The sequence below is a fragment of the Physella acuta genome, unplaced genomic scaffold (genome assembly GCF_028476545.2).
Source record: "Physella acuta isolate Inbredline_101_S28 unplaced genomic scaffold, ASM2847654v3 ptg001217l, whole genome shotgun sequence".
Taxonomy (NCBI): domain Eukaryota; kingdom Metazoa; phylum Mollusca; class Gastropoda; family Physidae; genus Physella; species Physella acuta.
The window spans coordinates 9,529-22,317 of record NW_026732734.1 but is presented as its reverse complement, the minus strand read 5'-3'; the positions used below and the strand labels follow the sequence as shown (position 1 = coordinate 22,317).

Genomic DNA, 12,789 nt, shown 5'->3' with positions numbered 1-12,789 from the left:
TATACTTATTGTTTGCCGGTTTTCCTTATCAGTATATTACATTCTAACTTTTTATAGAAATTTATATACTATATATTCTGAATAAGAATTTGTTTTTTAATCTCTGACAGTCACTAGAGTTGTGTGGTTCCGACTACATACTCCAGCATTGCTTGTCTGGTCTCAATGATGAAAACATGGGAGGTAGCTCAGCCTCACCTGAAACCTGTCAAAAATTAAAGGACTATCAGTTCCATATGGCGTGGAAACTGGGACAGTGGGACTCAAACTTACCAGCCAAGTAACTTGCAACTGTCTACAGCTATTTTAGATTGATTTAACTAATTTTAAATTATTGCAAAGCAAAAAAAAACTTTTATAATGTGTAACAATTTTTTTTTTAATCTGCAACTACCTTGATAGTAGTTTTGCTTTTCTCCAAGAAAAGTATTACTTTATTTAGTTTTGCTTTAAATTCTTATATAATTTTTTTTATTTAGCACAATTTTTCTTAAAACAGTGTACAATTTTTTTTAAAGTTTAATTAGTCAAAAAGAATCAATGGCTAACTTAAGTTTAGGTGGTGTTAAGGTAGGCCCTATTTAATTTTAAAACTTTTTTCATTAAAAAAAAATTGTTTGCATAAAAACAAAACTGTCTGGTACAACAGGCAAAATGAGTCAGCCACGTTTAACCAGTCTCTCTACCAGGCACTGTCCTCTCTACATGATGGTCACCTGGATGTGGCTAAAAACACCTTGGGCATTGCCAGGTAAGTGCTAGTGCTGCAATCTCACACTCTTTAAAGACATATTTTTTAAGCCTACAAAAAAATGCTTAATTAACTTCATTCTGCTTTAAAAAAAAACGTAATATATTTTATATTTGCAAAAATTGTTGCCTCATGTATTTGGAGGAACTACAAATGTTCAGCTAAAATTAATATGAAATCTTATGATCTTATAATAGAAGTTTAATTCCTTAAATAAAGCCATGCAGGAATAATATTAAACATTATTGATAGATATTAGACAATAAAGTTTCCCATTCAGAACTCATGATCAATAAGACATGAAGTAGAGTTTTTTTTAATAACTTTTTTGTAACCTTTGAATAAGAATGGGTAGAGTGGTCAGTTTATGCCCGGCTGTCTTGATGTTACCAATAACCTGTCAGTTACCCATCAGTGGCACAGAAGTTAAAAATTTTGAGCTAGAAGTGATACACAGCTGTACATTCATGCTGTCCTCATTGATGATTACTAATATACTTCTGTTGTTTTTGCTAGGTAAAAAGTATAAACTATTTTCATTTGCAGGTTGAATGTGATCAAGAGATTTGATCCCCAAGTAGAAAACTGCCAAAGTCTGTACCCCTTCCTTAGTGACCTCCAGTGTCTCAGCCATCTGGAACAAATCTTGTCTACATCAGAACAGGCAGGCTCCTGGTAAGTTCTTCGTTTATTCATTTTAAAAAGCAAATTAAATAAAAGGAAACAACAAAACTATAACTTCTTTTTTTCAGCACAATCACAGTTTTAATGATTTATTACAATTTTTTTTTGGGGAAATTTTTATACCAGTGTCTGATAATAGAATCTGCTTAAAAAAAAGGGGTGTAAGGTTCCTGGTAGTTAAGTAAAATACACACATGGCTTGCTGCTAATGTCAATGCTAAACCTATCCCTAACCCCAACCCTAGTCCTACCATACGCCTAAAGCTAATTTCTAACCATAAAACTAGTCAAGATTACTATACTTCTAACAACTCAACATACCTATTTCATGGAAGAGTCTATTATCAGATATTGGTATCTAAAATTGTCCTATTTTTTTTAAAAGGAAATTAACAGCTTTTTTTTTCAAATTAAATTTTGTTTCTAGATCTATAGGCCCCCTATTCTTTATATTTTTATATTTAAAAAAAAAAATCCAGTTGACAGGAAATTATTAGAAAGTAATACATTATCTTTAACAATTTGTTTAGTATTTTTTATTCATGTTTGTTCAGATCTTGAAAATAACATTGTAAATGAAATTTTTTGAAACAGGATTTCACTTTACACTGATGTAACTTCTGCTCTGATAACCACCAAACCCGTTGACTTCATGTTTGAACAGCCATTACTCCATTTGCTGGCCACTGTGGGGAAAATTCTGGCCAAACAGAAAATCAAACAGGGTGACACATTGGAGACTAGCGCTTTGTGGAGTTTGGCAGTTAGTGGGAGGAAGTCCAAAAGATTTCAGGTTAATTTTAAATTTACAAAGTTTTTAAAAATATTAATGCAAAATTTAATTATTATTTTTTAATAAACATATTGAAAATGTTCAAACAACTTTAAAGAAGAAAAGAAAATGATAATAATTTTCAAAAGCTGAAGTTTTGTTAAATGGTATTAAAAAGTTTATTTTAAAATTGAGCTATAAATATGAGAACATATTTTTTCTGATATTTCCAACAGCTTGCTGAAAGAGCTATAAGAGAATTGAAAACAAAAGACCTGAACAGAACTGCCAGTTTGATCAACCAGGATCAGCTGCAGGTGGAAGAAGCCAAATTATTTTGGGCCAGATCAGAGCCAAAGATTGCAATAAATATCATGAAAAATCTTATCAGTAAACTTGGCCAGGTAAGAGCTGCAATTGTAGACAAATATTATAGAACTGCAAATAATTTGTAGGTTAATGGTAAATGAGTGTATCAATAATTATATTATGTTGTGTGTTTTATAAATGTCTTTTAATGACTGCTGTTCCATCCTTTAGGCTTACTCCACCCACACATCCAGTGATATTTCTGTTTATCCTGAAGCTCTTGGTATCTATGGCAACTGGCTGGCAGAAACTAAACTGGAGACACCCGCTGTCATTATCACTGAGTATCTAGAAAAGGTAAGTCATTTCTATAATTGTATGATATAGGCCCGAATTTTTTAAAAATTTACTTTGCCATAAGTAATGCCAATTACATTTTTATTCTTTGTAATTTAATTATATTATCCTTTTAATTAAATAATTTTTTTTCCTGAAGTTAATTTTTATAATTAACGAGCCGACCCGCGGCGTATCATACGCCACTGTTTAGTTGTTTTATTTTTACTTTTCAGTAATTCATAATTTGTGAATTCGACAGTACCAATGCTGCCACTGAAAATATTTGCTTTAAAACACTACCCCCCCCCCCCCCCTTTCCCCCTACACCCCCCCTTCCCCCGTGAAAGCAGCCGTAAACAATTAGCTTGCAGCTTGTTTTCTAACGTCTCCAAGAAGAGAATTATATATATATATAGATTATCTGTAAAATGTAAAAAAATCATTTATCATTTAATAAAGTTTATTAAACAATTAAAAAATAAGAAATTATCTATAGAACCTTTAAATGTATTGAAAAATTTTAATTATAAATCAAAATAGAATGCAGAAATGTATTATAAGTACAATTAGCTGCCAAAGTGAATAAAACTGTCCACATTACTGAAATGTTTCAGACTGTGACCCTGATGCTGAAGGCCAAGATGGCAGCCACCAGCTATGACAAGAAAGCTCTCAATGCTTTTGTTTCCCTGGCCAGGTTTGCCGACTGTCAGTACCAGCAGGTAGCAGACTACATGAGGTCACCGACCTTCCAGGAGAAGAGAAACCTGCTGCAAAGAACAAAAAAAGAACTGGAAGAATGCAGGGAATTTAGAGAGGAGCTGAAGAAGAGGTAATGTCCCTTTATCTTCATCAAAACACATGTACATTAACATTTCTTAAATTTTATTTAAAATGGTAAATGAAAAGCAATTTACTTTACTAAACAAATCCTGAATAATCCTGGATAATTTTAAAAAATGGGTAACTAGTTTGATTTTTTTTTTTTAGATATTTAAATTTTATCTAACCAAAATTATTTCTTTATTGAGCAGATTTAAGTTTTAATTTTTTAAAAAAGTAAGCGATTAGTGTTCTCCAAGTGCCTTTTTTAAAAATAATTAAACAAATACATTTTAGGTAGGATGCATCAAGCTAAAACTGTTTTATATATTGTCACTTAGTTATATAAATATTAAAAAATATATGGAAACTCTTTTTAATCAGGTAATTCTATAGTATTTGTATCATCATTGAAAATGTTTCATGTAGATTTACATTTCCATATCTATAAAAACATACATTTCTTGCAGCAAATACCTAAACCAGGTGGAGAGAAATTTTAAAATAGACCAGCAAGAGATCACGTCCCTGGGTGAAGATCGCAACCGCTTTCTGCATCAGGCCATAGAAAACTACCTGCGATGTCTGGAGTACGGTGACATACATGACCTGACAGTGTTCAGGGTTGTGGCCCTTTGGTTTGAGAACAGCAGCAATGACTTGGTGAACCATCTCATTCAGGTTGGTTTAATTAACGAAAAGATCAATAGGCAAAGTTAGTTAAGGAAAGGGCTGTGGCCCTTTGGTTTGAGAACAGCAGCAATGACCTGGTGAACCATCTCATTCAGGTTGGTTTAATTAACGGAAAGATCAATAGACAAAGTTAGTTAAGAAAATAGGTTTAAAACAAAATAGTTGTATGTCATGCTCCATTATAAAGTTAGCTTTGTATTAGTTTTCAACAAAAGCGCTTGAAAGCTTTAATTTTATATCTTGTTTATTTTCAAAAATGAAGAAATTAACTTAGGCTTACAAGAATTATATTATTTGCTTTGTTTAATATGGGAATTTCTTACAGGCTTATAAGTGTTATCTTAAATTGTAGTTCTGTTTAGGAAAATGAGACAGTTGTGAATTATCTGATTTTTCTAAACTGGAGAGCTAATATTTTGAACATTTGTTTGCTACTTAAAACTGAAGAGCTCCATAAAGGCCATTAAGACTTACAAGTTTTTACCCCTCTACTACCAACTGGCTGCCAGGATGAACTCCACAGATAGCACAAAGTTTCAGCAGGCTTTGATGAGGGTAATATTTTTAGTTTTATTTTTAGTTTCTTTTAAAATAATATTTAGTAGAAACATGGCTTTTGTTTATGAGAAAAATTTATTGAAATTCAAATACATTCAAAACAAAAAACAAAAACTCAAACTATCATGGTTACCCTAACATACCTGTTATGGGAACCAGATTTTTACCACTTTTTTAATGTAGATTGGTAGTAATTAGCAGTCTTTCATTATTTTGGTACTCTAGCTGTAATAGTGCTTTAATTGTGCTTCTCTCTTTGCCCCACCCACCAACATTAGCTGATGCAAAAAGTAGCTGAGGACCATCCCCATCACGCTCTGTGGATAATTATGGCCCTTGCTAATGCACACAAGGATGATGAGCTTTTAACCAAAGAAACTGCCAGCAAAAGACGAAGCAAACTGACAACACCTGAAGCTGAAATATCTGATGTTGTAAGTTTTAAAAATGTTTATTTTTCAAATTATCATATGCCCAAAATTTAAGCAAATTTGGATCACTAATTTGTTTATTAACCTTATTATATCTATTACCTATAATGTAGTACAATAAAAAAATGATGGTCTTACCTGAAACACATAAGAAAAATTACAGACACTTAAAACAAATTTCACATAATGATACAACTAAACTAGCTGTGTTCATAGTTTCTTTTAGACATCTTTTTTCTGTTGACAGGCAAGAGTGCAAGCAGCTAAAGATCTCCTAGTTAAACTGTCACAGAGCAATAAAAAACTTGGATCGATCATTCAAAACATGGAACAACTCTGTGTAGCTTACATTGAGCTAGCCAACTGGCCAGTTGCTAGCAAAAAAGGTAATTCATCATTTTGTTTTGTTGGTCAATATTTTAAACCAAAATTTTAATATTGGACAATATCTGAAACCAAATTTTTAATGTCACATGATATTTTAACCCAAAAGTTTTAATGTTGGATGACATTTTATCAAAATTTGTAATATTGGATGATACTTAAATCCAAATTTTTAATGTTGAGTGATATTTTAAACCCCTGAATAATTTTTTTAAATATTAAAAAAATGTGCTGTATCTTCTGCCAGGTCCACAGCCTCTACTGCCAACACTTCAGATTCTAAAGCTAGATAAACTGGACAATGTTCTGTTGCCTTCTGTTGAGCTAGATGTAAGTGCTACCAAAACATAGCTTTTGTATATTTTAGTACAGAGTAAATTATATTTGACATATTATATTTAAGTAGTTCATTACACAGGATTAAAAAATATTTTTTGATACCTTATATTTTTAAGTGTATATTTACAACTTTTATAATTTTATAGAATAATTTTTATATTTGTGACACTTCTTCACTGTTTTAGTTGATTGGTTTAAAATTTTATGAGTTGATTGGTTTACAATTTTATTGAAGGTTGACCCATCAGGAGCCTACACCAGCCTTGTTTCACCTGTAAGATTTGATAAAAAATATGAAACTGTTGGGGGAATCAACTTACCCAAGGTGATCAAATGTCTGGGCTCTGATGGGCACCTGAGGACGCAACTTGTCAAGGTAATTATGTTGTTGTTTAATGTAGGTTTTACCTGTAAGATTTGATAAAAAATATGAAACTGTTGGGGGAATCAACTTACCCCAGGTGATCAAATGTCTGGGCTCTGATGGGCACCTGAGGACGCAGCTTTTCAAGGTAAATATGGCATTGTGTAATCTAGGCTTTACCTGTTGCTCTAGGAAAACGTATTAGCCTTAAATGTAATTTAAACCAGTTTGTTAAGGAAATATTAGCATAACCTGCAATTTTCACCTGAAGAATTGAGTTTGTCAAATATAATATAAATATGATATATAAAATGTTATTGTTTGTATGAAATTATAAGCAGAAAGTGCATTGTACTTTACCAATGTAACAGGTCCTTGCAGTTTTATTTACATTATATAATTAATTTATTTAAACTGTGTTTTTGGAATAAGAAAAGATTTATATAAATTTACTGTTATGGTTTCTTCCCTAGGTTCAGTATACCTGCTTCATTGTTAATATATTATGCTGCTATTCCCCTTTGTGTTTTCCTCATCAGGGTCAGTGTGACCTGCTACATTGTTAACATTAATACTGGCCTATTTACCTTTGTGTTTTCCTCGTCCAGGGTCAGTGCGACCTGCTACATTGTTAACATAAATACCAGCCTATTTACCTTTGTATTTTCCTCACCAGGGTCAGGATGACCTGCTGCTATATTGTTTATATAAATGTTGGATTATTCACTGGTGTGGTTTCTTTCCTAGGGTCAGGATGACCTGCTACATTGTTTATATAAATGTTGGATTATTCACTGGTGTGGTTTCTTTCCTAGGGTCAGGATGACCTGCGACAAGATGCGGTGATGCAGCAGGTTTTCTCCCTGGTCAACCAGCTGCTGGCAGGGGCACCAGAGACCAGGCAGAGACAGCTGAACATCAGGACATACAAGGTGGGGGTTCCACATGTCATTGTAATGTTTTGGTTTTAAATTATAATAATAAAATATTAATTCAATGTTATAAAACCTAGGACATACTATGCTGAGAATGTCAGAATTTGGGAAAACAAATTCTTTCACTCTCTTATCTTTCCAGTTTTTGTCATTTTAGTAAATTTCATAGCTTTAATTAAAATACTTTATTAATTCTGAGACATGTGCTTTTTTTGGCTGACACCACATTTCCTAACCTTACTTAGGATATTTTATTGTGGAAAAAATAAGCTGTTTTTTTTTTTTTAAATTTAAAAAATGTGTTTGTTCTACAGGTGATTCCACTGAGCCAGAAGTGTGGGCTGCTTCAGTGGTGTGAGGGGACACAACCACTGGGGGAATACTTGATAGGAACAACCCGCTCACCTGGCGCCCACACCATGTACAGACCTAAAGACTGGCTCCCCAGGGACTGCAGGAACCACCTACATGTAATGTTAACTATTTTTTAAAACTTTTTAAACAAAGTTATCTATATAAATGAAGAATCATCAAAAAGTATATTTAAATAAACACTCACCCTTTAAATTGAGACAAAATTTAAATTTTTTTTAAAAAGGATATATCTGTAAAGTATTTTGATCTTAATGTAATTAATTTATTCTTGAATTGGACTACAAACTTGGGAAAAAAAACCATCAAATGCTAGCAAGAAAAAAATTTGAATTCCTGAAAAATTTGTTAGATCAGAATTTACACTTCGCCTCTGTCAGATTGGCCCTTAGTCATCTTCACTGTTTTCAAGTTTTTATCCTTTGCTACACAATCATCAGATTAGGGGTCATCCATAAATGATGTCACGCTTTTTTTGACGATTTTTACCTCCCCCCTCCCCTCCATCAAACGTCGTCACAAAAAGCCAGACCCCCCCCCCCCCCTAAAATGACGTCACACCTCAACCTACAGCCCCCCTCAAAATTGCAGTTGAATTTTTTTTAAACATCGATATTTTTCCAAAATCTTGTCTAAACTATTACAATTTATTAAAACAGTTATCTAAAATGCGAAATAACGGCTCAAATTCGTTTTCTAACATTGCTTTTTTATGATGCAAAAATGTGACGTCGCAACATCTAAACCCCCCCCCCCTCTCATCACACATCGTCACAAAATTACGGACCCCCCCTCCCCCCTACGAGTGTGACGTCATTTATGGATGACCCCTTAGTGTTATCTAAACTGCAAAGAAAACTAGATAACAAACTTTAGACAAGGAAAAGCATAGTGAAATAAAATAAAACTGTTTTTTACTATTGTTGAACTTTTCAGAATTCTGGCAATGAGCCAGACAAAAGGTTTAAGGCCTATCAGGAGATCTGTGCCAACTTTAAACCAGTCTTCAGGTATTTCTTCATGGAGAATTTCATGGAGCCTTCAACTTGGTTTGAGAAACGTCTGATCTACACACGTAGTGTTGCTACCACTTCTATTGGTGAGTTCAATTCTTGTGGTCATACTTCACATTTTTTATTTATATGGGTAAACTTAACTTTGTTTTTGCAGCCATCATTCATTCACTATTCTTTTTTCTGTTTATTTGTTCAGTTAAACTTTAATTTGCATGTACACATTTCAGAATTGTTCAATTTGCATGTTAATATTATTTATTATTATTAAAGAATTTTTATTTTCATAGATTAATTTTCTGATTGAAAACCTTTCACCTTTAGTTTAGCATATACAGGCTCTGCAGTGATCCTTTATTTTGTGTATACTTGTCCACAAATTGCCATTGTGACACATCTGTCTTTTTTTTTCTAGTGGGCTACATACTAGGGCTGGGTGACCGCCATCTGATGAATATTCTCATTGACAAACAAACTGCAGAGTTGGTCCATATCGACCTGGGTAAGGATTAATTTTCTTTCTATTTCCTTTGGTCTCTTAAGTTAAAAATACAAAGTTGCGAAAAAATTTTTAAACTTTTAATCAATTCGATATTTAATATGCCAGATTTTTTTACATTATTATTCTGAAACAATATGCCAGATTGCATTTAAAAAAAAACATTGTAATCTTGAATTTTTTTTTTCAGGAATTGCCTTTGACATGGGACACATCCTTCCTACCCCAGAGACTGTTCCGTTTAGATTAACCAGGGACATAGTGGATGGGATGGGGGTCACAGGGGTTGAAGGTGTCTTTAGAAGGTCAGACTCTAATTTTTTTCACCTCAGTCATATTGTGTTTCTTACATCAGACACCCAGTTTCCCCACTCACCCAGTCATATTGCGTCTCTTAGATAAAACATCCAGTTTCCCTACTCACCCAGCAGTTGTTGAGCCATGTTCCGCTATACTTCCAGGTGTTGTGAGCAGACCATGCATGTGATGAAGACCAACAGTGAGTCTCTGATGACCATTGTCCAAGTTTTGCTGCATGACCCACTGTCACACTGGACACTAACACCCCAGCAGGCGCTGACCATTCAGGTGAGACTAGGTCTACACACCTGTGTGATCTGCTTATAAAATTTTAGTTTTCTGTGTAATGGTTTTACTTTTTAACTCTTGCAAACTTTCGTTAGATATCAAACGCATAATAAAATTGTTGGTCCCTCAATAAATTATGAAATTAAGGGTTTTATATTTAATGTTATATTTAAGAAAAAATTATTTTTTATTTAAAAACTTGTTAAATAGGCTATATATTTAATATGATTAATTATATACAATGGACGGAGTGGTCTAGCAGTAGAAAGCTGGACTGCTAACCCGTAAGTCTCGAGTTCGAATCCAGGATAAAATCAGTAGACTCCCTGAGTCCACCCAACTCTGATGGGTGCCTAACTCACGTTAAGGAAAGTAAAGGCAGCCGGGCATAGTGCTGACTACACTATCTCTTCATATGCTGAGGTCACAGAAACAAGTGAACTCTACTTCACTTGCCCGATAGACCGCCAGGTTTGAAAAGGGAACTACTTTTTTTTTACTTTATTTATCTACAGGAGAGAGAATTTGATGGATAAACAGTGTTCCCATAACAAGGGAAATAATCAGATAATTACGTCCCTTTCTTAATTGTATTTGTTTTGTCTCTTTGCTCAGAGGAAACGTGAGCAGGCAAACCAAGACATTATGGAACAGTCCATGGCTGCCAGTTTTCAGGTGCCATCCAGTGGTCAAATACCTGCTAGTGGTCAGCCTCCAGCCACTCTAGGACTGGCAGGCGGAGACCTTGGAACCAAAGCATCAGGTAAAAAGGGACGATTTTTTTATATTTTTTTTGGTCTGTTGAATTTTTATCATGTTGATAATGATGTACTTACTTTAACTTATACAATGGATAAGGTGAAATTTAAGAAACACAACTAAGACCAACAGTATTTTTAAACCACCAAAGTTATTTCAAATGTAGGACAAGCAGATATAAATTTGTAATTGCTTGCTGTATTTGTCAACAAACCCTTTAATATGCAGGTTGCCAGATAAGATTTGCGAAGTTCAATATAAAATTCAAAATAAAACTTTATTTCGTTGATTATTTTTAAGAAATCATGTTTTTTGTATGCTTCACTAAAATAATAGAAGCTTCTAATTAAATCTGAAATGTCTATTTTAATTTGACAAGCTTTTTCTACTCTCTAAAATATTGTAGGAGTATTTTATTTTTAAAAATTTGGTCTATGTTTATGATAACAAGATTATAAATTACATCAAAGCGACAAATATAATCTCATTTCTTCTGATATATTTTCTCTGAAATTTTTCTTTAACCACTATCTTTTATTCTCCAGATTCCAAAGACCAGAACAAACTGGCAGAGAGAACTCTCCTGCGTCTGAAGCAGAAGTTAAACGGACAAGAGGGCAATGCACAGCTGAGTGTATCTGGCCAGGTCAATTTCCTCATCCAAATGGCAAGTGATCCCAGAAACCTTTGCAAATTGTTTGCAGGCTGGCAGCCATATTTGTAGCCACAGACTTCAACTATTTACCCAAAGTTTAAGTTTGGACTTGTATAAAAAGAAGTGATTTTTGTTCATCTTCCTGAGCAAATGTTTTACGAAAATATTCTTCACATTTGACCTGTTAGTTTAAAATGTAAAAATATTTTGGTAAAATTAAATAATTTTTATGACTAACCATGGGATAGTGTGGTCAGTTGGTAGAGGGTAGACTTGATTTCGGAACCTTGGCTGAAATCTTTAGGAGGACGTCCCAGATTTCACCCAGCTCTGATGGGTATCTGACTCGCGTTAAGGAAAGCAAATACGGCTGGCATATTGCTGACCACACTATCCCTTCATATGCTAAGGTCACAGAAACAGGTGCACTGCACTCTACTTCCTATACTCCATGAACCACAAAGTTCTGGGTAACTTTTTTTAAGCTAACCAATTTAATACAAACTGTTTAGACATGCAAGACAATGTTTTTGTACCATGACCAACTTTGTGTTGTTCAATGATCATGTACTACTTAGCTACAGCTTGCTCTACTAGTTGAGTTCGTTCATTGCATGACTTTGTTATAGTTTTAAAACGGGCTAAACCTACACCCCAGTGATACTAGCTGTGATTGTATCAGTCAATGTATTCAAGTCAAACCAAATGAAACTTGTCTGGTTTTAATCCAATATTTTTTTGGTTGAACTTCTTAGCCAAAATGTCTAGCTTTAATGATTTTTGTATATTATGTTTGTATTTAATGGGGGGGGGGGGGGGGGGGGGGGGGTGGGGGGGGTGCCCTAAATACAAGCTTTTACCTGCTAAATTTTGCTTGCTGATTAAAGTGACAATTGCTTGATGGGTTTAACATGGCTATTGTTTTACTCAATAGTGGTCAGTAGTCACATGCAGTGGTTAGTGACAACATAGAGTCCTATAGTTTTACATAATCCTTGAATCAAATGATGTACATACTTGTGTGAGTTGGTCTTGGTGTGGGTGGAGAATGTTTACCACTGCCTCTATACTCCCCATATATTTCCCTCTACTTTTAGAGCCATGTTGTGTTCATATTTTACAGATTGATTTAATACACTGCTGTTACTTGTTGATGTTACAATAAAATTACTACTATTTTTAAACTTTTGTTTTGTGTGTGTTTGGGTTGTATAAAAACAATTACGGTGAAAACTGTGACGGGGATTGCTGCGATACACACAATAATATGATGGGAAATAACTTATACACAGTTTTAAATAAATATCAGTCTTTGGAGCTGTGCTAATAATAATAAACTTCAGACTTTCATTAACCGATACCTCTGCCGCATATTGAACATATCAATGACCTAAAAAAATTACTAATGCTGAAATGTAAAGAAAAACTGGACACACTATCCGTTAACCAACAAGCAACATTACCAGAAAGTTCCCCTCTGTCAGACTATAGTTGATATTCTAGCACGATAAAAATAAGCAGG

At 33.8% G+C, this 12,789-nt stretch overlaps 1 protein-coding gene across 1 annotated transcript in view; it reads left to right on the top strand.

The window, feature by feature from the left end:
* LOC131957186 (serine-protein kinase ATM) overlaps positions 1-12,063 on the top strand; it is a 35,901-nt gene extending 23,838 nt beyond the window's left edge. The window contains exons 41-61 of the mRNA XM_059321912.1: positions 111-280; positions 650-751; positions 1,298-1,426; positions 2,030-2,228; positions 2,444-2,611; positions 2,748-2,873; positions 3,470-3,687; positions 4,148-4,358; positions 4,818-4,925; positions 5,207-5,362; positions 5,607-5,745; positions 5,991-6,073; positions 6,318-6,458; positions 7,262-7,378; positions 7,696-7,851; positions 8,690-8,852; positions 9,182-9,268; positions 9,456-9,570; positions 9,727-9,853; positions 10,469-10,616; positions 11,158-12,063. Of these exons, the coding sequence (XP_059177895.1) occupies positions 111-280; positions 650-751; positions 1,298-1,426; positions 2,030-2,228; positions 2,444-2,611; positions 2,748-2,873; positions 3,470-3,687; positions 4,148-4,358; positions 4,818-4,925; positions 5,207-5,362; positions 5,607-5,745; positions 5,991-6,073; positions 6,318-6,458; positions 7,262-7,378; positions 7,696-7,851; positions 8,690-8,852; positions 9,182-9,268; positions 9,456-9,570; positions 9,727-9,853; positions 10,469-10,616; positions 11,158-11,336 (3,042 nt within the window). The 3' untranslated portion in view covers positions 11,337-12,063. The remainder of the gene's footprint in view (positions 1-110; positions 281-649; positions 752-1,297; positions 1,427-2,029; positions 2,229-2,443; positions 2,612-2,747; positions 2,874-3,469; positions 3,688-4,147; positions 4,359-4,817; positions 4,926-5,206; positions 5,363-5,606; positions 5,746-5,990; positions 6,074-6,317; positions 6,459-7,261; positions 7,379-7,695; positions 7,852-8,689; positions 8,853-9,181; positions 9,269-9,455; positions 9,571-9,726; positions 9,854-10,468; positions 10,617-11,157) is intronic.
* The last annotated feature ends 726 nt before the right edge of the window (positions 12,064-12,789 follow it).